Source organism: Diachasmimorpha longicaudata, chromosome 2 (genome assembly GCF_034640455.1).
Source record: "Diachasmimorpha longicaudata isolate KC_UGA_2023 chromosome 2, iyDiaLong2, whole genome shotgun sequence".
In the NCBI taxonomy this organism is placed as follows: domain Eukaryota; kingdom Metazoa; phylum Arthropoda; class Insecta; order Hymenoptera; family Braconidae; genus Diachasmimorpha; species Diachasmimorpha longicaudata.
In genome coordinates, this window is record NC_087226.1 from 10,635,006 (window position 1) to 10,661,143 (window position 26,138).

General features: G+C 37.5%; 3 protein-coding genes across 15 annotated transcripts in view; 2 read left to right on the forward strand and 1 right to left on the reverse strand.

Annotated features, from left to right (window-relative positions):
* LOC135172797 (nephrin) overlaps nt 1-16,460 on the forward strand; it is a 115,691-nt gene extending 99,231 nt beyond the window's left edge. For 2 of the 6 annotated variants that reach the window (XM_064139175.1, XM_064139173.1), the window contains 14 exons: nt 905-1,093; nt 2,795-2,974; nt 3,368-3,658; nt 3,742-4,041; nt 4,300-4,436; nt 4,523-4,979; nt 5,193-5,468; nt 5,613-5,903; nt 6,217-6,395; nt 7,797-8,217; nt 9,441-9,596; nt 9,904-10,031; nt 10,420-10,606; nt 11,675-16,460. In XM_064139175.1, the coding sequence (XP_063995245.1) occupies nt 905-1,093; nt 2,795-2,974; nt 3,368-3,658; nt 3,742-4,041; nt 4,300-4,436; nt 4,523-4,979; nt 5,193-5,468; nt 5,613-5,903; nt 6,217-6,395; nt 7,797-8,217; nt 9,441-9,596; nt 9,904-10,031; nt 10,420-10,606; nt 11,675-12,099 (3,617 nt within the window). In that variant the 3' untranslated portion in view covers nt 12,100-16,460. Of the gene's footprint in view, nt 1-904; nt 1,094-2,794; nt 2,975-3,367; nt 3,659-3,741; nt 4,042-4,299; nt 4,437-4,522; nt 4,980-5,192; nt 5,469-5,612; nt 5,904-6,216; nt 6,396-7,796; nt 8,218-9,235; nt 9,389-9,440; nt 9,597-9,903; nt 10,080-10,419; nt 10,650-11,674 lie in introns of those variants that run through there. The other 4 variants (XM_064139174.1, XM_064139176.1, XM_064139179.1 and 1 more) reach the window with 4 other exon arrangements.
* A 2,612-nt stretch (nt 16,461-19,072) lies between these two features.
* On the forward strand, nt 19,073-21,284 carry LOC135172808 (uncharacterized). Its single transcript, XM_064139200.1, has 3 exons — nt 19,073-19,333; nt 19,468-19,522; nt 20,055-21,284. The coding sequence occupies exons 1-3, from the start codon at nt 19,325-19,327 to the stop codon at nt 21,140-21,142; spliced, it is 1,152 nt and encodes a 383-aa protein (XP_063995270.1). The 5' UTR covers nt 19,073-19,324; the 3' UTR covers nt 21,143-21,284.
* Nucleotides 20,370-26,067, reverse strand: LOC135172802 (lisH domain-containing protein ARMC9-like). Of its 8 annotated transcripts, XM_064139187.1 has the most exons (11): nt 25,927-26,067; nt 24,848-25,837; nt 24,126-24,437; nt 23,785-23,912; nt 23,632-23,716; nt 23,307-23,563; nt 22,262-22,314; nt 21,947-21,977; nt 21,664-21,807; nt 21,384-21,409; nt 20,370-21,170 (listed from the first exon to the last, which is right to left on the reverse strand). In XM_064139187.1, the coding sequence occupies exons 1-10, from the start codon at nt 25,939-25,941 to the stop codon at nt 21,388-21,390; spliced, it is 2,037 nt and encodes a 678-aa protein (XP_063995257.1). In that variant the 5' UTR covers nt 25,942-26,067; the 3' UTR covers nt 20,370-21,170; nt 21,384-21,387. The 8 variants fall into 8 exon arrangements, 7 of the variants coding, with proteins under 7 accessions (XP_063995257.1, XP_063995256.1, XP_063995259.1 ...); XM_064139186.1 differs by lacking the exon at nt 20,370-21,170 and having other exon boundaries at nt 21,406-21,544; XM_064139189.1 differs by lacking the exon at nt 20,370-21,170 and having other exon boundaries at nt 21,406-21,544; nt 25,917-26,044.
* Nucleotides 26,068-26,138: the final 71 nt, after the last annotated feature.

Genomic DNA, 26,138 nt, shown 5'->3' on the forward strand with positions numbered 1-26,138 from the left:
TCACATAAACGATGTAATACCCTGAAGTATTTTTCTGAGTAAATGTTAAAAATCTTAGTTAATGGTTTCCCAACGATAAACTGTTAATTGAGTAAAGTATATGAGCCTCGACCTTACTCCTGCAACGCGATATTCTATCAAGTACGTTGAGACTGCGCGCAAGGTAGCTCCTTGACACTTGAATTTATGATGGTCTCCACGCCCGGAAGTCGCTCCCTTCACCTTTTGGCCCATAGTAAAATCTACCCTACTGGGTTTTGATTTACAGGGAGTGTCCCCACTGCACTTGCGCCATATAACAAAAATTAACGATCATATTCTCACTCGTTACGACGTCGAGATGCCGCAAATCGTTATCTCGTCATCATTACCGAAAGGGCTCTTATTATCATAATTACGAATCCTTAATTATTCGGGTTTTTTTATGCCAACGATAAGAACTCCACTGGAGTCCTCAATTAATCATTGTCCACTTGAAAAATTATCAACTACATTGAAAAATTTATCATCTGAAATTCGTGCATTATCCCTTTGTTCTCCCATTTACAGCCTTTCCAATTCACTGACCAATTAGCGATAATTTGGAATAATATTGTGGAGTGGATCGATTAATTTGACGTGATGAATTTATCAGCTTGTGCTTGAAATTTCATATTCCATGGAATGCCTTTGTGTTCCCGTCAATTGCATATTTTAATGATCAATTGGGTTGTAGAATTGTCTTTGAGTGAACCGAAATTCCAATCGCCTCTGTACTTCGATAGCAATTTACTCCGAAATTAATCGATCCGTATTCATTTTTAGTATTTCAATCAAATTTCAATGGACATAATTCACTTCAATAACTTTACTTTTATATTTTGTACACATGCATATGATAAAGCTCTTGAATTATGAATTTCAGCTCCGCCTCAAAAAGTGGAAGTCAATGGTCATCCCAATCACGGTAAAATTGAGCTGAACGTTGGCGAATCGAAGAGTCTGGAGTGCACGGTCAGTTTCGCAAAACCAGCCGCTACAATAGTTTGGTATCGTGGAAATTTTCCGATCAAAGGTGGTGATACGAGCGTCACTCCAATCTCCATTGAAGACGGTGAGTTGCAATGTTCAATACGTAATAAAAGTAGAAAACAAAGAGGTAAAGGCGTCAAAAAGGCTGGAATGCAGACGCAAAATAAAAGAGTAGAAATAGCTTTGTGAGGGTGATAAAAAAAAAAATACAGGAGTACCAGCCAAGATTGCCAACGCCAACGACTAGATGAGATTGGAGGGATATTAAACGACGCGTTGTGGCACAAACTGCGAGGCAGACGGAAGGCTGACCGTTCATACGGATTTTCCCTTTTATTGTGGACGTCTGGTTATTAGTATTTAAACCGGGGATTTGTTCATCGATTTTCTGATCCGTGTATGCTTTTGGGAAAATCGTAAAAGTCAAACTACTGTAGATTATTCTGGATTAAATTTTTTTATTCGCACATGGGAATATTTAAAACTATAAAATGCAATTGCTCATAGAAATTGTCACATTTTTTTTCCAATACAAATTAATGGAGTAACTAACACCTTTGAAAATATTTAACCGAGCTCGCCTGATGAATCATCAAATTTTCCATTTTTTCTACAATTGATAGTGAAATAGATTAAATAACAATATTTTCCAATAAAGTTTCATCCATTTCCTTCCATCTCATCTTGTCCCTTGCCTTATTCCATCTTCCGGGACTACAAGGAGTCGCATGAAGATCCTGTAATAAAAAAAAAGTAAAAATATTGTGAATCAAGAATAACTCGCAGCTCCCGCTGATCCATGAAGAAATATGTCGTCACCAAAAGGACCCAATAAAACTTGCAGCGCCAGGAATCGACCGTCTTCACACTCAACCGTAACAAAAGTGAAAGAAAAATAGTCATAAACAACGAGTAAACTTCAAAGTGGAGATCTTTCCGTCCATATCCAAACTCGTCGATGCACCCCAGAGTGATTTCCAGAGCGTATCTCCAACTATCGATTTATGTCACTACGCTATTCCTTCCTGCAACATCATCCTCAATAACTCGGCGCCCCCGCTCGCCCTCCACCAGCTCTCCTGTCAGTGGCTAGATCCTGAGTGAGTCAGAAAGCGAGTGGGTATGAAAGGACAAAGTCAGAGGAACGTATTCCAAAACTTCCGCCTCAACAGGGAAAAATACGTACTCAGAAAAAGTCATTTTCTTTTTCTCGACTTTTGCCGCAGCCTCGGTATAAAAAAAAAGCCGCACTTTTTCACACTCGGACGTTTTTGGAGTGAAAAATCCTTTTTCCATTTGCGAAACAATGTGAATATACTGGGTGCGAATATTTATAAAATATAACTCGAGGATTTAGGAAAATCCCCGTCCTTTATACCTGACCTCCTCCAATCTCTGCATATGACTCGCTGGCATTGTTCCAGATTTCAGAGTCAACGATTTTTCTGTTTTTTTTTCGTTTATATTCTTCTATCAGATTTTTTTACTCCTTCAACTTTGTGTTGGCATTTATCCGTGTTTCCTTCCGATTCTGCAACTCCGGAGAAGTCTGTGAGAATATGAAAGTAGAAAAGGGGGTTGATGGGTGTAGGCAGGGGTTATTGACCAAAAAATGAGGTCTTCAACATCACTTGTTTGTGAAGTATTCAAAAATACAACTTTTTTTCCGATTTCCTTTATTCTTTGATTTTCAGTAACCAAATTGATTAAGTAAGATGTAATTCCATGCAATATCGTTGTTATTAAAAACAGCTGGTAATTAATTATCTCATTTCATATATAGATAAAGAAATACCAAAGCCAGGAGAAGCCAAGCGGAAGCTCCTGAAATACGACACTCGAAGTTCAATGACAATTGCGCCTACAGTCGATGACGATGGGATGGATTATGCGTGCGAAGCGAGACATCCGGCCATTCCCATTGACAGACCAATGCGTGCAACAGTAAAACTCTCAGTATTTTGTAAGTTTTATAAATTTAAACCTCTTCTTCTAAACTTCTGAGGCGTACAGTTTCTCGTCTATCTCAGTTTTTATGTAATCGCGCACAAAATTACCCGTATAAAAATTCTACTGCTAAAAAATTGGGCTGAAAAAAAATTATTTTACTGGAAAAGTATTTTAGGCACCCAAATATCGGTCATTGTTCCTCTAAAAACGTAAGAAATACTGATTAATGTCAATGAATAATTGAACCAAAATGTTGATTATCACCTGAAGTCTCCTCTTCCAGTTCAAAAGAGGAGAGGTGCAGTCGAAAAGAGAATTTCCAGAATTTTTAATCAGACATTCCTAGCGCATTCCTCCTTGTACCCCCTCCCTGATTCTCAAAACCTGAATAAAACCATTCCTCCAGATCCACCGGGTGCTCCGTATATTGAGGGCTACAACGAGGGTGACGTTATACATCGTGGTCAGAAGGTGGAGCTTGTATGCAGATCACGTGGTGGTAATCCACCGGCTCAAGTGGTCTGGTTCAGGAAGGATGAGGTCAAGAGTAGTGTTTATCGTACCTACAACAGCCTCTCCGAGAATGTCCTCTCATTTGAGGCTCAGTCAGAGGACGACAAGGCACGTTACCGTTGTGAGGTATCAAATGTCATGAGTGTCACACCAATGAAAGTTCACGTTGATTTAACAGTCCTCTGTAAGTGTTTCTCCAAAGAGGCAGGTTTGCCATTCCCGTAATACGTTTTATGTTAACTAAATACAGATGTTTGTACTCAACAGTCCGTCCAGCTGCTGTTACTATTACGGGACCCACTGAGGCTAAAGCTAATGAGAGAGTAACTATTACTTGCACAACAGACAATTCTAATCCACCGGCAGATATCAAATGGACTGTTGGGGGAATGGAATTTAACAGTACCAACTCACATTCTCATCTGGCAAAGAAAGGAGGATCGATCACAACGTCCAATATCACATTCAATATCAATCAGGATGCTAGGAGTGTTGTTGTTATTTGTAGTGCTATAAATTCACGACTTGCTGAGTACACCATGAAGACTCATACGATCAACGTCATTTGTGAGTATTGGAGATGGATTAAATTCCGTTAGGATTCGATTGCTTATTTCATTGGAATTTTATTTTCGAATTCAGCAGGTTTAGGACATCCTTTTTTATTTTATTAAACAAATATTGATTGGGCACTTTCTTGAATATTCGTAATTTTAAAAAGCCCTTCATTTCCATCGAAAAATATCAAGACTAATGAATCAAAATAAATCGAGTCTTTGTAAGGCTCACTTCACAATTTAACAATAATTGAAATTCATATTCAAGATCCTCCTGCAAGACTGATTATCAGTGGTTACGAGGAGAATCACCAGATTGATGCTGGCGCAGTACTGAAACTTCTTTGCACAGCAACAGCTGGCAATCCCCTGGCCACTGTAACTTGGTATAAGAACGACAAAGAGGTAAGTTCCTCCCTCTTCCCCCTCAGCACCAAATCATCTCCCCGAGACATGAAAAAACCTGAAAAATATTCAACATTTTTCATCAGATAATGGGCACCATAAGGGAGCGAGATCACGCTGTGTCAAACGAACTCGAGATTCTCGTTAATGCATCAGACAATAATGCACACATGAGGTGTGACGCTGTCAACTCAGCGACAATAATTCCAATGAGTAAAACAATTATTCTGAAGGTGAACTTTCCACCTGCTCAAGTAAAAATAACACGTGAACCCAAGGAATTGCGAGCTGGCGAGACTGGCAAATTAATATGCGAATCTAGTAGTAGTAATCCAGCGGCAGAAATGTCCTGGTGGAAAGCGGGAATTGCGGTTGACGGAACGAAAAATACATCGAGAATTGGTTTACACGGGGGCTACGTGTCCACTGTCGAACTACAGCTTCAGTTGACTGACAGTATGAACAGTGAGGTTTATACTTGTGAAGCGAGGAATTCTAAGATGCAAAGGTCAACTCACGATGCCACGACACTGAATATTCTATGTAAGTTTCATTGATTTAACGAAAGAAATTAATTCGTATGTGAACCCATCAATTACTATTACAGTAGACGAACTAGAATCAATTCAAAGAAAATTTATTTTTCATTTTCAATTTTTACACTGTAGTTTTTTGAATGTTTTCTATTAAAGTGAGAGGATATAAATTGACTTTATGGAGATTTCTCATGATTACCTTCTTCAAATAATTTCACAGACAAACCAATATTCACGTCTATCGATTCGACGGAGCTGGTGGGTATGGAGGGTGAGCCGTACGTCATATCAGTATCAGCCAAGGCCAATCCAACGAACATTAATTACTCGTGGACGAGGGATGGACTGCCCTTGAGCCGAGACAGTGCGAAAATTAAAGCACGTGACTCGACGTTGAATATTACGAAACTACATAGGAATGACGCTGGAACATATATTTGTCAAGCTTCTAACAAGGAGGGTTCCACGTATTATCAGCTCAATATAACAGTTCAATGTAAGAAAAAGTGTAATTCATTTTATCTTCATGTCATCCAGATAATTTTGACATTAAATATTCGAAATTATTTTGTACTTTCCTCGCCTGCGACGTGACGGACTAGTTATTATTAAAATGTGGGGATTAATTATGTTATTGCAGACGCTGCTGAAATAAAACGGACATCAGAATCAGGAATGGTGTATCCTGGTGATAGAGAGGCTAAATTATTCTGTGAATTGGATGGCAGTCCAATTGCTGATGAATACGTAACGTGGTACAAAGTTGGCTCGACAACGGAATTGTCGAGTCGTTATTCAACCTCTTTTATCAACAAAACTTCGTATCTACACATCAGCAATCCAACTGAAGAGGACGTCGGTGAATACAGATGCAACGTTAACAATGGAATTGGAAATGTTACGTCAAAGCCCATCCTCTTTATCACTAATTGTAGGTTCTATGCATATCGGTTTATTTTAGTTGCCACGTTAAGAGGCCAAACGCAATTAAAGTAGTATAAACATAACTCGAACTTTGGTGATCAAAGCCCTAAACTAATTTTAAACGACGGTTATTATGAATAGCAACAATCTAATTGCGTTTGGGATTAATAAGTAGTCTACCAGTCCAAAAGTATCAGAAATTTTTGTGTTAACTTGGTGTAAAGTCGAAGTCACAATTAATGGGACGAATATCGATAATGATTTCTTTTTACTTTTAAAATGTTTTTTTTTTGTCATTTATAATTTTAATTCCACTTCAGTTGAGCCCCAGATGACGAACACAGCGATAATGAAGAAAGCCGCTGCTAATACTGGCTCTGATGTGAAGCTTTCGTGCAAAGCACGTGGCTCACCACTACCGAAATTCGTCTGGTACTTCGGAGAGAAAACACTTTTACCCAACATGACGTCCCGCAAATACGAGATCTCCAGGAAAGAGGTAAACAATCTGTTAATGACATGTTCTCCTTAATGACGCCGGTGTGTTCGAATGCAATGCAGTGTTGCGATTCGATTAATTGCTATGTTTTAATGAAATGAGACTCGTGTACACAATGCTGTATATTTACTAAATATTGCCATAGGTAATTAGCTATTCGCATACAACATTGTCCATTGCAGAGAGAAATGCCGGACGGTCGACGGGTTTTATCATTGATTCAATCGAAATTTAAATTCAAATTTTCTTTTCCGAACTCTGCACAATTCTTCGATCATAAATTTCCGATGCATTATACGGCTTCTAACTGTACTGCGAACGTACAAAGGTGTTTTTAATGGAGTTACTTTCGTGTAGACGTAATAATTACTTATTTGAAATGCAAGTACTTGGGTGTTGTTCTATTTTTTTTCTTCCTCGGGCAAATGGGATTTCAGATCAATGGAAACGTTCAAACGCTAGCACCGAATCGACGTACATATTGTGATCCATAATTAATTATTCGAAACCGATATTGTTCATTAGCCATGCAAGTGCTATCCGTTTTATGTTATGCGGTTTATTAACCATAATTGTTTCAGTGGAAATGCAAATTGAAATTTTCCCTTTCACACCATACGATTCTGCAATCCTAAATTTCAAACATATTCCGCGTAACTTGTAATTCCGTTTCCAAAACTCAAAATGTAATTCCATTTCACAAGTTTCGAGTCTCTGGAAATGCGTTCAATAGAGTTATCCATGAATAGACGCAATAATTCGTTATTTGAAATACGACTCATTGCGTTTCTCTACCTGAATAGTATTCCCTTTTCCGAGAGGTCATATCGAAGAATAATGGAAACTTCCGAAAATGTTCGAGCTTTCCAAATTGAAGGAAAAATCAATATTGACAATATACAATGTCGATCAACCTGCATATTGCATTAACATCATTCATTTCTCAGAGAAATCTCACCCAATGAATTTTATAATTGCTTCAATTGACGTTCAAACTCACCTTTCTCCTTTAAAATTGTATCATAAATTTCAAACTTATTCTACGTAACTTGCAACTCCATTTCGCCAACTCAAAATGTGATTCCATTTTCCAAGCTTCGAGTCACTGGAACTGGTTACAATACACTATTAGAAATTACTTGAAGTTTAAGCAACAGATGTATTTGAATATGCACCAACCCAAGTGCTTTGCCCATGAGTTCAGATCAATAGAAATCTCATTAAATTATTAATTATTAAAGATTGAACCATTCTTAGAAATTTCTCTCGCAACTCTCAAAAAATCGTAGAGCCATTCCCGGATACCAGAAATAATTCATTCTTTGACCTACGACTCAGTGCTTTCCTGCGAAAATTCTCTCTTTTTACAGTCCAGTAAAAATCCATTGAACAATGTTGCAGGTCTCCAAATTGGAGGTACAATCAACATTGACGATATACCACGTGAATCAACGTGATTACGGGACCTACAACTGCAGAACTGAAAATCGTCTCGGCAAAACGTCAGACTCTGTACACCTCGATGTCACCTCACCCCCAGATCAGCCAAGTGATCTTCAAGTTTACAACGTCACGCACGATAGTGTTACGCTAATTTGGAAAAGGGGTTTTGACGGTGGTCTACCAACATCTCATCGTATCAGATGGAGGCAGGCTAATGATTATATCGACAGTTATTATTATCTTGACGTTAAACCCGGCGATTACACAGCAACGATAACAGGCCTCAATTTGGGGACGTACTACGTCTTCAGTATAATGGCGAGAAATTCTAAAGGCGAGAGTCCCTTTCTGCCGGATCTCGTTAAAATTCAGACTCTGCGTAAGTATAGGACAATGAAGGAATTCAATATTTATGTTCATCGGCCCCCTCCCCCGCCCACAACTCGCCATTGTCATCATTCATTTGTCATATCAAATGCTTCAATTAGTTCGTATAAACACAAACACAAGCGAATGAGTAAAGAATCCATTGCATGGGTAGTTTAGAAGTTAATGATCAAGTCAATGCACAGAGAGAAAAGTTCGGTAGATATTACCCCGCCGGTTGGTGAGCGCGTTGCATTCGGAGAAAATTACAGTAGCGTTAGAAAAATTTCGCTGACTGCTTGATGGAATTTAATTAGATCTGGTGCATAATCTAGTCTTCCGTGAGAGATTAACTAATCGCTTACCAAACAATGTTCAGTGCTCAATAAAAATCAACGAGGCTTCTGTAGAATTGTTATTGAAGATGTTTAATTGTACTGAGCGGGCAAGTAATTCTGCCCAAATTGTCAAAATGCAAGACCATTACTAAGACGAGATGTCCTGGACAAGAGAGGGCACAGGCGAAAGTCGCACTGTTCATTGTGCTGGAGTAGTTAAGTGAGACTTTAGGTATTGATGTTGGGATAAAGAAAATCCTGCGGTAAGTGGGTATTGACAATTCAGAAATGCTAAAATTTTAACACCCTGGTAAATATTCTCTTGTCAAGCATTTTTTAAGTATAATTGCTAAATTTTTACTTACTTATTAAAAATTCCCAAAACTTTAAAATTACGTTTGGTTGAACCCCCGATTTTCTATTTGTTTATAATTGGAGCCTGCTGAACATCGTATTCTTCAATTTCCCTCGAATATCCTCCACACCACGCCTCAATTAGACGCCCGTTTCAAAAGTTAAACATCGAGAGCCCAAACTGTTGTAAAATTCGGTTCGCTTGTTGTACGTATTGAATGGCAAAATTGTAACTCCGTAAATACAAGTTACCTAAATTAAATGTAAACTCAACTAACGGTACCTAGAGGTGCATGAATAACACTATAGGGTGATGGGGTTTATTGGCTTGGGTTACAGGCGAAGCACCACCAACAGAGTTGACCGCCAGCGAGATTAACACCTCCTACACCATCGTCATAATCATCGTTGTTTCCGCCTGTGCTTGTCTACTCATTGCTACGCCCATACTATATGCCACATTAAAGTCCAAAAAGAAGGCCCACCGCTCTGGTAACTATATATATTTATAGCGTGTTTCTTTTTGTTTTTTATGAACAATTAGGCCCGAATAATCGTGACAGACAGCAGGATGTGATCCTGAAAACGAGTGATATACCCATGAATTATATCTATACTGTAGCAGCAACGTCAGCCATCTTTTTTATTATTAATCTTTGCATCTTATTGTGGTACATTGTACGAAAACGAAGTAAAGATCGTAAGTTCATTTAATTAATTATCATAAATTCAAGTATTCACGTGTGAAAAAATTTTATTTTTCTATAATAACTCTTTGGCATTAATTCTTTATACTTTGTCCTATGATTTTAATATAGAAGGCGCAAAATTTATACCAAAATTAGGACAAAATGTCGTGTAGAAAATACAAGATTTTTCTCTTTCAATTTTTTCACACGTATTCTCCCATCCAATGATTGATAATAATCGCCTCAATTAATTTACAGTGAGCCTTTCTTCCGAAGTAATTCTCCCCTATTAATTGTGATTAATTATATATTGTCCAGGTATCAACAAATCCCAAACAGCCGACATGTACGCACCATCCACTGTCAATGGAGACACAATGACGGGTGAATTAAGTTCAGTATCGGATGAGAAGAGTGACGTTAATTTCGACGCTAATGATTACGTGGTCAGTGCCATCAGTCAGTATGTTCTTAGTAACAAGTAATTACGGAGGGTAGGTTTGAGTTCTATTAACCCTTTTATTTTCATTCCTCTTTATTTTCGTTATTCAAACGATGAGAACCTACCTCCAGCCTTTTAAGTTTCAACTTTTCTTTCATTTATTTCCTTTATATTTATTTTCAAAACTATTTCTTCAATTTGTCTCTCGTTTAACTAGGGGTTTGGAGACTAATTAAATGCACGATTGAGACTTTCTATTTGCATCGTAGAGATATGAAAATTGATAGGGACTCGTTGGATATTGGGCTAGTAAACTGGTAAAGAAAAGGCGAATTATCGGTTATTTTTCACGAAATCTGACGAATAATTGGTTTAATTCTCGTATGATTTAGGACGAGGGGAGAAAGACAGCAGCCAGTACATATTTAATAGATCAGAGTATCCAAGAATTTGGTAAAAGTAGCCTTGAAATGCAGGTACATCATCAAGGAACACTTGGCAGACGTGGAAATCACGTGTCCAGTATTCTACCTATGGATTCACCCCCACAACGCACCACTGCCAGTGGTACACTCTCGGGTGCGTCATCCACACCAGCTACTTGCGTCGAGACCACCAATAGGTGCAAAAACCTCTCAAGTTTATCGCTGTTGATGTCTTCCCAAGATCAGACTATTTCACTACTCAATTCACGTGCGAAAAAAATTTCATTGAAGAGTCTAGGAAATTTTAATAATTCATTCGACGTTGTGGATAATTTTTCTGAAAAATTCTGCAAATCAATAACTGTCAATACAACTGTAGTAGCGATCCAACATTTTCTGTAAAATTCAGGGGGTTTTCCATGAATTTTTTTCACAACGTGTGGAGTCATTTACAAAAATGTTATATCATAAGTATTGCTGAGATGATAAATTTGTGCATGATGATGATCACGTAGACACTGTGTTCATTTCCACGGTCTGGTCAGCCATTTAATCATTCTCTTTCTCGATATTTTCATCGATTCCATGAATGAATATAATGTATCAGCTTGCTTGTGATCAACAGGTAAATAAGTGGAGACACATGAGCGTCATACACTTGCGAGGTTTTTGTCATAATTGCATGGTCATTTTTCAGTAAAGTGGAATCGAGAAGTGATCAATATTTTCGATTTTTTGTGCCTCAAACTGGTGTGCCAAATTGGTCCTCGGTTCCACTTGATGTTATCGTATCACGTATTTTCTTGTCTCATAAAATTATGAGGATTCATTGATTTTCGGGCAGCAATCACGTGGAAACTCTAGTGCTGAGATTTGTAAAAATATTCGAAAAGTTACTTTCAAATTTTATAATTGAAATAGCTGATGCACAAATGATTTTCCAGTGATTTCACCTTTCAACCCACGCAACAAAATGTCATGTAGAAAATTATTGCGAATCCGTTAGAAAATTCAACTTTATCTTTATTCGAAATACTATTAATTTTTAATGACCGAGTTTTCTAGGGCTTTTCCATAGAAGTTTCATGGCGCAAATGCCCTAAAATAATAGAATTTAATGTTTCTAAATTTAATTTTATCACCGGAATTTTTAACCGAATTCGCACTACTGAAAAATGATGCGGGGAATGGGCTATAAAATTAACAATAAAATTATCCACAGTATCGAAATCGAGTTACATCGGGAATCCCAGTCCAGCACCACCGAGCGACGTAAATTTCTACAGTGTGGAGATGGACAGTGGCCGTTATACCGGATATGAAGCAAATCCAAGCCCTGTACCGGTGATGAACGAACCCGGTCCAGGTGCCTACTATCCGTCCCTAGGAGGTCCAATACATGGAAATCAATTGCACACAACCGGTACCGGTACACTGACGAGGAACAGAACATTGCCAAGACCGGTGCCCCCCCCAGACGTCACTGTTATGACTGCCGGAGCAAAGTCACCAATTCCCCCATCGGTACCCCCCCCGCCAGCTACATTTGCACGTGCGGGCCCCATCCCCGTACATTCCCACGGGCATCCACTGTCAACTTTTACATCGACACCTAGTTACTCGGATATCGATGGACATCTCGTCTGAAACTCGCTCAATGTCTCGGTTGTGGCTAATCATCCAATGCTGTCACCGGTCACATCGAGGCTAGATAATAAAGTCAGGTCTGAACGTGTTACGCAACTTTAATTTATTTTATATTATTTTATTTAGGTGTAAAGATGAAAATATTTGGAGGAAGGATCCATTGGTAGTTCGATATCACTGGAGAGTCGTGTATCATCCTGATGGGTTTACTACTTCCGTTTACATTAATAGAAAGAAAGTCTTGATGAAGGTGCATGTTTTCTTGTATCAAGAGACTCATGACTAAAAAATTGATGAAGTCATAATTCCATGCAAAACTTAATCTATTAATTCAATCATTTTTGTTACATTTAAATTGAAGTCGTAAACTTATTAGTGCGACAGGCAAAAGCACTTCTGATTTTGAACCATCAGGGAAATTTTCCTTTAGCAGAAAAACTTAGCGCTCATCTCGAGAAGTTCAATTAAATTTTTATTGGAATTCTATGAGGAATCCTAGCACTGAGTCTTTCGAATAAAATGTTTTTTTTTTGGGGGAATTTCGGAATCTGGAAATTCTGTGGCTATTGCCTTTGCTGCTTTAGTAATGACCCATTTTGATCATTTTTTTCATTTTTGAACTTCTGAAAAATTATATCAAACATGGTAGATATCTATCCTTGCATTTCAATTAATTTATAAACAATTGGTTATAGCCATTAATCAGTTAAATTAATGAATTAAAAATTGTTTAATTCATAACTAAAAGTTAGACATAATAATAGTCTATTTCTTTAATTGTGTATGTTGTATTGACGAGTATTTTATATTTTTTATACTATACTCGTATTTTATAACTCCATTTCATAAACAAATTTATCGAGTGTATCCTTTTAAAGGAAACAAAAAATTTAAAAACACATATTTCTCCTGTTGGAAATAAATTTCCAAACGCTGTTACCAATGAAAAAAATTGCGGTGATATAAATTTTTTTTTATTAAATCCGACCCTAGTTTTCGACAGAATCAAAATAGGTAATAAAAGAGCGCCAAACACGCAAGCTTGATCGATTCCGAAATCCCTCCCTCGTTACGTACTAAATTGATGATTCATTACTTTGATAAGCACTAAAATTTGGTCAATTAATCCGTCATTCGGCGGTTCGGCATAATCAGGAGGTCCAGTCCACAATTAAACTGCACAAAAAAACGCACCTCCTGAGAATTCAGTCACCAATTCGTCGAAGTAATGATCCCATCAATCACGTCACCGATTGCTTTAACTACCCAGTAATTTACAAAAAAAAAACTGGCTTTGCACTTTCTGAATGAGAAACGAGCAACGCATAATTCCGTGTACATACTCGATCATAACGAATTTTACACACTTGTGAATCACACCTTTCGTCGGGCACACAAAGTCCTCAACTCCTGCGACGTATTTTAGCCCTCACGAGCTATCAAAGTCAATAGGTGCATAAATTCTATGCGAAGGGGTGAAGACAAAAAAAAATATGGGCTCTCCATCAACGAAGGGATTTCAATTGATTGTAATATATTGTAGTGGATTTTTTAACGACTCGATTCCTCCCGTGTGGTGATAAATATCCTCGGATAGCAGATCGATAAAAGAAAATTAGTCGATAAGTTGTAAATTTTTTTGTTCCAATAGAGTAAGAAAGAAGTATTGCTCCTGTCCTCTCCACAAAAGCTCGGAAAATGAAATTTTTTGCGCTCTCAGTTAACTGAATAATCACAATACGATACGTTATATTTTTTCAATTTATTTTATAAAGTTTAATCCGTGTAAATAGAGATATACGTAAATTTAATGAATAATTAAACGTCTCTGATTGATATCTCAACCATTCAAATAAATGACAAAATACCTAATAACAAGAATAATAATGATAATACGAAAAAACAAGTAATGACAACGGATCATATGAGGGTCTCACGATAATATTGCATTATAAAATACCGACAAACATTTAAAAAAACAGAGAAATATTATGAAGACAATGACTAAAGCATTTCTTTTCGTAGAGCATAAGAGTGCACAGGCATTTGAGGATTAATTTGCCATTGATTGAGACGTATTTACTATAATTTTGTCATTCCAAAAAAAGCCTAAGTAGTATATATTTTTGAAAAGTACTAAAACGTGGATGAGAAAATTATTGAGAGTAAAATTTCCATTTTCGTCTGTCTATTAAAAAAATGCAACTGCAGCATGCAATACACATACGTAATGGAAGAACTATTGAACATGATGAGGTAAAAAAGCTGAAATGTGATGCAACTACTGCCTAAAATTTATTTTAAAACATGTTTGAAAGTAGAGAAGATAATTTGCCAGACGAGTAAATGTACCATAACGCGAAGGTAAATAGGACATTCAGTATATTCAGTGGCCCGTAACGTCACAAATAACACCAGAAATGTGTGTTCCATGCTCGGTTAGTATTTTCGGAAAGTTTTTAGCGTAAAAGAGTAAAAGAAAAAAAGTGAGGAGAGAAAAAAATTTAAAGGAATTTATGTAGACTACGCCGAATGTTATTTGATTATTGCAATTATTTGTTGATGAAAAATGAGTAAAAGTGGTTAGTAATTCACAAGCTTATTGAGACATGTATTGTTATAATGCTGTTGTGTGTGGAGTCGACATTGGATCGGCTTAGACTGATGATATTAAAATGATGAAAATGAAAAAAAAATAATTAAAAAAAAACATTCACGTATGCTCAATTAGAGAACATGTTCGCGCATAATTAAGAATTCTATTTACATATACATGTTTTATATTTGTAATTGACGGAAAAGGACATTGATTGACTGGAATGAAAATCATCTATACTAGTATGACGTGGACGAGAACAAGAGAGAAAGAGAGAGCGAGAGAAAAACAAATGGGTGAGAGTAAATGATAACATTCGATAGATTATGTAATCTCCAAAGTATTTGCTCATCAAAGTGCTAGACAAGTTTAAGAAGGGCCGATTATTTCGTCCATAATAGTACCTTGGAGATGGACATATACCATCTGATAATGGCATGATATTTCATATTTTACATAAAGAGGTGATGAAAAATGAAGATGAAAAAAAAAACAGAAAATAAAATTAACTCATTATTCCGTTGATTATTCTAAGGCATAGTCAATCCTAATTATACAATCACTAAAGTATGATGAGTAAATGAGAGGGAAATATTACGTAAATAATCGTTTTAATGTGTAAATAATTGTAAATAAAATTTAGATAGTTATGAAGAATTGAAAAATGATCATGGTTAAAGACAAAAACTTAATAACGAATTATATCAATGCTACGAGAGAATTTTCATCAATGATCGTAAGCTTTTTTGTAATGCATGAATGAATGATAATCACGTAAACACTTGTTATGTTATTTTTTATTATTTCGTTCGAACAGAATGAAATATTCATCGATGGTGGTGGCCCCTCGAAGATGCAGATTATCGTGGCAAAATAGACATTAAAAATAATTATACTGCACCGGAACTCGTTTTAAAGAGAACAACAATTATAAAGTTATTTAATGTAACTCTCGGTCTTTCAATTTTTCAATTGTATAAATATATATTCGCGAATTGATTGTCGCTCAAGAAAATTTAATAAATGTTTGGAAAGCATTAAAATGTAATTCGTTGATGAATTGGCATGAGGTGAATTGTTTGAATAATGACTCAATTTTTTAAAGGGGGAGAAAAACAACCAAAATAACAAAAAAATATTCGCATTTTCTTTGAGAACGTACCAACAACGTGTATTGGTATGCCGCTTCCATTTATGTGCCAATAAGTGAATGTTTTTTGATAAAATAATATTACGAAAATATGGATAATTATCATACTGTTACAACGGCAAGAAACATGGTGTCCCAGATTCGAAAAAAAAAACAAATTTATGAGATATAAACGAGAAATTCATCTTTAAGTGTTAAGTGTGAAATCGCGATCACTCCAGGAGCAATCATCGCTGTTTTTCCAGGTACAACGTAAATGTTGACAAATGCTCTCCAATTGTATCGATATAATTGTAATTTAATGAATGAATTACCCCTCCCCCAAAGCCCCCTCCCGTACCCACCAAAACTCATCCATTGGTATACTATAATTACTGTACATATATATAGTATTTTTACATTCTAATTCTAAATTCAATTTCCAATTCTAAATGGTACATAAATGAAGAATCTGTGTGCTTCGTCTGTCATCTTCGCATCATTCGACAATCTAGAGAAATCATCACACGAATTGACCCCATTTTTGTGATTAATTACCCAAATTTTACATAATACCACTTCATCGTAAGAATAAAAGGCGTGCAATGTTCCAAAAAAAAAAAAAAAACACCAAAATGTTTCGTAAAACGAAGGATAATTTTAACTGAAAAATTGACGAATGAGAAAAAAACTGATTGTCTTTATGTTCCAACAACTGCCAATTAATTCCTGCCTTTTTATAATGAATAATTACATCGAAAAACCCTGACAAAAGAACAATTATGAATTAATTTTTTTTATTTACTGATACGTTTCTTCGTGTTTCTATTTTCGATGTTATTTCTGCCTACCACAGACTGATTGTCATTTTTTATTGAAAAAAACAAAACAATATGTCGAATTATAATTGCTCGTATGTGTCATCGAAATTCATAACAAGAAAAAATAAATAAAGAAAACAGTTGGAAAAAAATATATATTAATGATTTGTGTCAGGACAGAGTGAAGCTCAACAGACTAGTCCTTAATTTAAAACCAAAGTAACGTAACAATTAAAATAGACGAAATGAGAAAAAAACGGAAGAGCAAATTAGTCATTAAGAATTTCCATCGAGTGTACACCAACAATTCAATCATTGTAATTAGATAAAAAAAAATGAAGCGAATGAAAACAGGTGAGAACGATTAAGCGTAAAACAAGTGAACTAGATACAGTTAAGGAAAAAAACTCATTGAAGGAGTATTATTTTTTACTCAATCACAATCATTACTGTATGTTTTCATTACGTTAATTACGTCATTATTTTTCAAGAAACCTAGATTATTCAGTGACAAAACTATGCAATTCTTTCGTGCATTACAGATAATATCCATTTTGTAATTGTACATTTTGATTTGTTTATATTTTATTCTATTTTCTGGGATTAATTAATTAAAGATCACTGTAAACATGATGAAATGATTATTTTTTATTTTCCCGTATGATTTAAAAATGATGTGATTAGTGTAAGAGGACTGTGTTTAAAAACTCAGGAAAATAAGTTCCAACAGAGCAAGAATCTCCAATACTTATCATCAAAGTACACCAAAGATATTGAAACTTTCAAAAGCCGAGTCTCTTATCCCTATCAGAAAATCGAAAATCCTCGTGGCCCATTTACCAAGTTGCTCGTGTGCACGTACATCGATCCTCGCAGGTAATATTCCAATGTCACATTTTTTACTGTGCAACGAGACACAAAGGAATTCAAAGTAGAAAGGAATGACACTGTTTGATGATTTCAACCGAAAAGAGTAGAAAAAGGAAATATATTTCCAGAACAATAGAATACACTTAGCATTAAACACAGGCTGAATTGATAAGCATTAATTGATGTCATCAATAGTCAAACTGCGAACTCGGAATCGTAAATGAACCATTTAATCTGATGGATTTATCTCTAAGAATAGAGAGAAAGAGTCAAGAGTAGAGAAAAAAAACTTTCCTTTGAGCTGAAATTTTTCCATTTATATTCACGTACTTGCACGCAGGCTTTCTGGGAATAGAATACAAAAAAACTCGGAACAAGGGGAAGAGCACTTGTCTTCAATTTTATTGATGGAGAGAGACAATGCACTCGAAGAACAGATTACATCTGTCGAAACATTATATGATTCATTTGAAGAGATTAACTAACGGGACTAGATTGATTTAGCCCCTTTTTGTCCATTTCTATTCTTATTCTGTCTTCACGATTCGAGTAATGCAATTTTACCCATTTTTCACTTTTACGATTTGTCTCTCCCAATTCTCCAGGTACAATATAGAATGTAAATATATTTTTGTCATCGTTTTTAGTCCCGGGAATATTGACGATGCAGATATTTTTCGCGTTACTTTCGATTTTTTTTCAGCTCCTCCCGGGAAAGTGGCGAGAGGTAAATTTAATAATTGTTCTAATTATGAATACAAAAGGATAATTGGTGAATGTTCAGGCTGAATTGTCACGTATGTACTGTACCTTTCACTGGAATTGATGATACGTCAATGCACATTCATTTTTGTAATATAATAGTTGCTCTACGAAATCATCAAGAGTGAAAGAAAAAAGATGACCAGCAACCGAGTTTTCTCATTAGAGAAGTTGGATCAAACTTTTGAAAATATTATTACCTCGCATCCCATTGCCCACCCGTCCTCGATGTTCAATTTTGCCAGATGAGATACTCCACCTCTATTTCACTCCGCAAATCTAAATAAAACGTGAGGGAAAATGAAATTGAAGAGTTTCATGTCTTAATGGACGTTCATAATATAAAATATAATAGCAAAATAATATCAGGTATAAAAAATTATGACAGAAATTGAAAATTAACTTTTCCAAGCATTTTAAAAGGAAATTTAATTAATGAGAGAAGATAAAATAAAAAATATTATTATGCAGCAATCCTCGATTGGGTATCATCAATCACCTGCTATAGTCACGAAATACAGATAAATAAATGAATTAAATAAGCAAATTAAAAAAGGAAAAATCAGGAAAAAGTGAAGTTCGAAAACAAAACGTGTCACCGCAAAATTTCCTCGATATTTCCCTCAATATCCGCCAACACCTCACAAAAGTGCTAGTACTCGCCCTCAACCCCAAGGATCCGTTCATTTTATGTGGCCACGTTAGAGTGACAAGAAAAAAAACGAAAAAAATTGCATTTGCTTTCCCCACAAGTGAAGACGATATAAATCCGGTTAAACTCTTTCCCCGCTGTGCACGGTCAAGTTCTAGCCAATGTCCTAGCTGATGGTGGGTTTAAAGTATTGCTTTTACCTCAAGTTCATGTAGGAAGGGGCCAATGGGGATATAAAACCGTAACGGGAACACAACAACGTTCAGTTACAGTGGGAATCCCCATGAAACCGGGAGCCCATTCAAATAATACGCGTTTAAAAAATATAAATTGATTTTCGTTTCTCATCGTTATTGTTATCTTCGCTCAACTGTGATCAGTAAAATCGACGAAAAATGTTGTCAGTGAGTAAAACCCAATTTAATGCTCATTAATTATTCATTGAAACATTTCAATCGAAATGTATCGCATTTTGCTCTGTTATCTTTTGATTCTGTGGATGGACTTGGAGTTATAAATAATTTGTTTTTTTTTCCAGTCAGCTATAACAACCGGATTCGTTCTACTGGCAATTGCCGCTACATTTGTCACCAGTAAGTTCTCGCTTTCATTCGGTAAAAATTGAACGGGGAATAGGGAGTGTAAAAACACGTCGCGTTTAACGAAAATAATCGCTAAATAGTGAATGCAAAGTCTCAGTTACCGCTACATCAAACGAGTTTGAGCTCTGTTTATGATAGAAAACTGAAATAAAAAGGAGAGAAAAAATAAGTGTCCCACTTTCCAAGTAATGTGGAGATGTTATGCATGGCATACATACTCAATGGCCCAAATCAGACGAGATCGGAGAGGGAAAATGTATCGCTGGAAATCACTATGATTGGGGTTTTTATCGAGAGATTAGAAATCCATCTGCACGATTTGGCAAATGGTGCTTAGGAGGACTACATCGCACGCATTCTTTCGCTACTATACTTTCTGACTAGTTACTTTAATGTTTTTTTTTTATAATAATGTACACATAATTATAAATTTAATTTCTATACTTATTTTTTCACTGAGTAAATAGGATGAACTAGTTTAATACTCACCTCGCTCTCTCGTCACGAATCTCTCGTCTTCCAGGTTACACAATCGGTAATGCTCAGGACTACTCTTCACCGAGCTACAACCCCAGTAGCTTCATAAGCCTGAAGGAACCCCAGAGCGTAGTCTCCACGAATTATGCAACATCAATATCTCCACGTTACTCCCCAGTCTACAGTCCATCTTCTTCCCACCCGGAGGTTTCCCAGTCGAGTGGGTACGTGGGACACTCCAGTGTGAACGCACCAGAGGTCTTAAACACCCTCACAGCCTCGTACCAGAGTGACTCAGGGTCAGATCACGCGAGCTACTCATCACCCCAGAACATCGACTACGTCTCCAGCGGACACAGTCCCTCCTCAGGATCTGTCAGCTTCTCGGGATACAGTGGGAGTCAAGGATCAAATCAGGACTTGGGGGTAGAGTATGCTTCCCCATCAACGGCGTCGTCGTCATACTCGTCGTCCCCGTTGAGTGGTTACTCGGTGGCAAAAGCAGCCGCCTACTCCAGCAGCGTTAATCATCCTAGCAGCCAGCACGGCACTTCTTATCCCTCGAGTTCAAACGTAAATTACGCGAGTCACTCACCCTCGACATCGGCGGGTCACGCCTCCTACCCAGCGCACTCAGGATCATTCATCGGAGGAAAACAACCGGGATCTTCCTACGCCGGCGAATCCGCCCAGAGCAGCTTCTCCGATGGTCACAGGCTCTCTCCAAGCGCCCTGAAGAGCTTCATGAGCAGCCTTCACAGGGAGTCCCCTGGAAGTTACCACTCGTCTGGCCCCAGTCATTCGTCCAACTACATCCACCCAGCCCTCGCCAGCGCCAGCTACTCTAAGTCCCCGGGGCCCTTCTTCAGCGGTGGCTTTCCCAAAGGCGCTGGCAAAATCATCATTATCAAGGATGGATCTGGAACGCACGCTCTGATGCATCCTGAGTCCAGTTATCCCAGTGGCATGTTCTCGGGGGGATCTGGGTACAAGGTCAGGAGCGCTGGGCCTTTCTCTTCTGGGCATCATTATGGCAGTCCCAGTAGTAGTTACAGCCACTCACCCGGGTATTCTGGGACCAGTGGGCATCCTAATACAGCAGGCTCTGGTACTTCTTACTTTGGGTATTCGTAAAGTTTGTAGAAGACGTGTCGCTTGGGGACTGATGAAGTTATTCTTCTTTATTTATTGTTGTTGATATTTGAATTTATTATTATACTTATGATTGATGGTTTAATGTTGAGTTGAATAAAGTGTGATGAAAAATATTACTTTACTCACGTTTAATTTTGTGGTATTTTTAAAAGCTACTGCCTCTCTTTCCAAGAAGGAGAGTTATTTACAATAAACACGAAATTAAAGTAAACCCTCTCACCTGATTAGGCTTGCCGTACCCTGATTCTGCTTGCCCCATCCCAGTGCCGAGAAAGCAAGTAAAAACACTCATTAGGTGGAGGGTTCCTCTCTTGTTGTTAACATTTGAGTTTATTTTGATGCATACGATCATTGATACAATATCGATTTGAATAAAATGTGCTGAAAAATACAATTTTGCTTCTAATTAATGTAAGAAATTTCTGAAGGCACCAGAGTTAAGGAAGAGATGGATTCAATCATAACGAAAATTATTCCTGAGAACAGTTGAGTCCACCTACGGTGAAGTCCTCGATGAATTGCTGATTATTCCATGTGCTGCGGCTGATGGAGGTGGAGTGCGCGTGATCTTGGGCTTCGCCGCGAACGCCTCCTCCTCATCATTTCGAGTTGAATCGTTCATCCGCGTCACTTCAGCCGCACCACTGCAATACAGTAAAAAACATTGGAAAACATACGACACGACAATCACGACAATCGAATGTTGCAGGAGAGGCGTAAAATCGAAAGCCAATGGTATAAGGAAGAATATGGCTCCACGTAATATTGTGAAAGGGCACTTACAATGATGGGATACTGCCCACTTCATTCTCAACTGAAACATAAAATGTTGAACGTGATGAAGAACACAACGACTCCCAGTCAAATTTATATCCTGTTTTCCATTTACTTTCGTTTAGTACGTGATCCACTTGTTTTCATTGTTTTCAGGTCATGAACTGTGGTCACTTATTCACAGTGAAAGTCAATAATTTCACCAAAATAGAGAGAACCCTTCATTCGTACGTCCCCGGTATTTCTGTTTCATTGGCTTTTTAAGTGAATTACTACAATTTTATTTTCTTTTTCATTCGCCTTTTACTTTGAGAAATTTTTTACCTTGAATTGGATCGCCAGACGCTACCGCAGTCGTTGCATTTGTGGAACTTTCCCTGAAATGAAATTAACCATTTTTTGATCATCAAATCAATTAGGAAAACTTGAGATATAGATAGGCGTAATATTTTTTGTTAGTTTATTTCTCATTTATTTTAACTGACGCGCAAGTTGAAGTAATTTGAATGGCAAAAGTCTTCAATTCGTTCAATAATTGATGTAATCCACTCCTAATTATTCTTTACCATTTACCTCATTTGTAATACCATTGTTCCCTCCATTTTTTTATTCATAATTTAATTAATTGAATGCCCAATCGCAATTGGACATTAATGAACGAGACACAGTTATGATTTTGGATTAATTATCTATTTTGATTGAACATGTGAAAGCGTTTAAACACAATCATTTACCAGCGCCCAATTTTTCCAATATAACAAAAATTTTCTCTCGTTAATGCTCATCAATCAAATAATGTCATCTGGCTCGTCAACATCGAAGTTTATGCGATATTCTATGAGCCACTACTAAGCTTGTGATTGGCATACATATACACTTTCGCAGCTATCCCGGAATTCTTCAGATGAATCCGTTTTAAATTGTGAAACTTTTCAACTCCTGAGGAGCCGAAGTTTCACACGCTGCGAAATTTTTCTCCCCCAGCTATCGTGAAATCGTTTTTCCTCCATAAGTACTTTTTAATTAATTTCCACCGCCTTTTGAGCAACTGATGGTGTAATTGGATCGATCAAGCTTTGTAATTGAAGTCTGGGAGGGTGAGAAAATTAATACAGACAGTCTTGAATCCGCTGACAGGTTTTCTTGATTCTCCAACAATCTTATACTTGGAAGCGAGTTCTCGGAGGGATTCCCGAGGGTGAGCAATTTCACGGGATTCGGATACTTGGGTTTGTGGGTCTGGGGCGTCAATCTAAAGAATAATTATCATTTCGTTGGATTCATTGTATTAGTTGGGGAATTAAATCGTTCCATCCACCGAAACACTGACAAAATGAATAATTTGTTATGAAAAGATTGGAAAACTTACCTGGAGGATAGATTCTTCCGGTTGATTGTTTCATCCTCTACATCATCCTCTCTATCTTTCAATTCACTTAAAATAGACTCTGAAATGCGTTGCACCACAGTCGGTGATTTCGCCTGTAGTACGTCAAGGCTATCAGGAGGGAGATCGGTAGCTAAGGAATAGCAACTTGATAACAATGTGTCGCCAAAGAGGTCCCCAATGTTGACTTTCACCGGGTCCATCTCATCCAACTCATCTTCAAGAACATCAAACTCTTCCTGTAAAACAGTCAATTCAAATTGCAATTAAACACGACAGCTGTGAGTCGGTGAATCACTTGAATTACCCGATCGTCATCGTCGTTCAATAATTCTTCGATCGTTTCATTTGGTTGTCTTCGATGTCTCATAAGAATATACTCCAAGTGTTTTCTGAAAACATATTGTTATGCTTATGCTGTTATTGTCAATGGATTGGATCAACGAATGGCGATTCAAACCTCAATTCTCCGGTTCTGTGCTTCCGGTGATACTCCAGAATAGGTCCAAGTCCCATTAATTTGGCTTCCTCATTGATGGAGCTATTAGCGAGAAAGCTGTTCAATGCCCCGTTTATGTACGGTAATGCCTGATAAATAAGGAAATAAATATCGTTGAAGAAATCTTCAACAGATCAATTCTCAATGTGATGACATATTATTCATAGAATTATCTCAATATTTGAGTTTAAGATGCAAAAACTTCAATATAATTTATTTCATGCGTGTAATCAGCCGGAAATTATCTTGTTGATTTCCCCTTCCGTCAACATCATCAAGATCAGAAGATCGTAATCACTCACTGGCAAATGTTCAGTAGATAACAAGGCAATCAGGGTGGACATGACCATGGTAGCGATAGCTGCGGCTCTTATCTGCGCCTCTTTATGCAACGATAGGTTCATTAACAAAGCAGTAGCATACTCAAGCCTGTACGAGCCCATTGAGTGGCACTCGGCTTTCAGATGATGAATGAGCCATTCAACGAGGCCAGAGGCAATCATGTATAATCGCTGATGTCTTCTCAACGAGAGTTTTTGCAGCATGGCGATTATCATATCGCAGGTGAATGCGTCTATCGAGTCTGCCTGGGTACTATCGAGGCACTGTACCACCTACAATTGTCCACACAGCGAAAGATCAATTGATATTCTTTGAAATATTACTTAAAGAAAATGTTTTTCAATTATTAGTACAGCAATAAAAAAATTAATCGTTATTTTGTTTTATTGTCGATCACCAGTATGACCAATATTTATCCATCGTAAATATGGATTCTGTAAAAAAAACACTAAAAGCTGGCGTGTAAAAATAAGAACAAACTGAGAACATGAGAAAATTCGTTTTCATACTTCGTTTTTAGCCGTTTGTATCGCTAAATGTTTAACTTGATTTATTCGCTGATTTTCACCATTAGAAGTACCCATAAAAATGGCCAGTAAAATATTGTTTTACCCAAGTCAACGATTTTTTATCTCCGTTATAGCATCGAGAGTAATTCCCTGTAAAGAAACATTCATCTTACCACATTCAGCACCGTGGGTCCCATCGCAAGATAATCCCTTCCGCATTTCAAGGAAGCAAAAGTGTTCAACAGTCTGGCAGCAGACTGCTGGACCGGGTGTGGCTGTACAACATCGAGAGGTACCAGCAAATAAGGGAGAATAGCTCTCCCTGAGTCCCCAGCGATCTGCCCATGCAGACCGAGCAAATCGCTGTTGATAAACTCATTAACAATCTCGTCCCTCTCGTCCGGTTGACTCAGAGTGATCTTCCACCTCAGTGCCTGGAGGAGCAACAGTTTTACCCTGACATTTCCACTGATGAGATGAAATTTAATCTTCCTATAGTTCAGCTGCTTTGGCAGAAGTGGCACTGTCACCAGAACCGACTTGTTACCGTTTCTCTCGTAATTATCACTATCGCACAGAGAAATCTTGCTGTCGCGAATGTTCTTGTCGAACAAATCTGGGTAAATTCTCATGCAATTTTTCAACGTTGCCTCTATCGATACTGGCTCATGATGAATTGAGCTCGACAGTGACGACGTTAATTCACCGGTTATGCTCATTAATTTGTAGTAATCGGTGTGGAGCCGATGAAATCGTATTTTCAGCTGTTGATATTTTCGGTGGACGTTTGACAACTGCGATCTCGTCAGCATGAGCTCTTGGCTGTGCCTGTTGGGAGGTGCTTGTAAGGGTTTCTTTGCTCGAGGAGTTGTTGGACTGGTCAATTCACTTGTTAATAGGTCACCTCCTTGATCTTTCCACTGGGTTTGGGTACTTTTCGACACTAAATACCTGTGGGCTTCGATCTTTCTCTCGTTTGCCAGGAAATCTGGTATATCTCGGTCATTTGACGTCAGGGAATCGAATTTTGGATTCATCGTCGAGGAAATCCCCGGTACTTCCGGGGGAAACGAACGCTCGCAATTCGATGCTGATGACGGAGATTCGATTTCCTCGACTTCCGTTATTTCAGTCGTAATTTCTTCGGTTAATTTGTTGTTGAACTGCAACAATTGGTGTTAAATAAATCAGCTTCCTCGAGCTAAAGCCTCGGAAATTTATTTATATCCATATTTTTATTACAATTTTTTACCTGCGATTCAGACATCTTTGGGGCTCCTCATGGCTTCTCCGTCGTTACCACAATGTTTTTGTTTAGGACTACGAGAGTTTGTTTTTCCCCTCAATGCGGGGCTGTAGAAGTAATCAATAAATGTCCTGTGTCTGGAGTCATTAATTATGCATGACGTTCCTGCTTTGCATGTCCTATTTTGTAGGGAATACGTACAAATGGGGGTAAAGATT

Coding starts and splice junctions, on each gene's coding strand:
- LOC135172808 (XM_064139200.1), top strand. Junction 19,523..20,054: donor TGCCGCTACATTTGTCACCA/GTAAGTTCTCGC, acceptor CTCGTCTTCCAG/GTTACACAATCGGTAATGCT.
- LOC135172802 (XM_064139186.1), bottom strand. Junction 23,717..23,784: donor CACAGAACCGGAGAATTGAG/GTTTGAATCGCC, acceptor ATATGTTTTCAG/AAAACACTTGGAGTATATTC. Junction 21,545..21,663: donor AATTCATCGAGGACTTCACC/GTAGGTGGACTC, acceptor TGTATTTTTCAG/CACATTTTATTCAAATCGAT.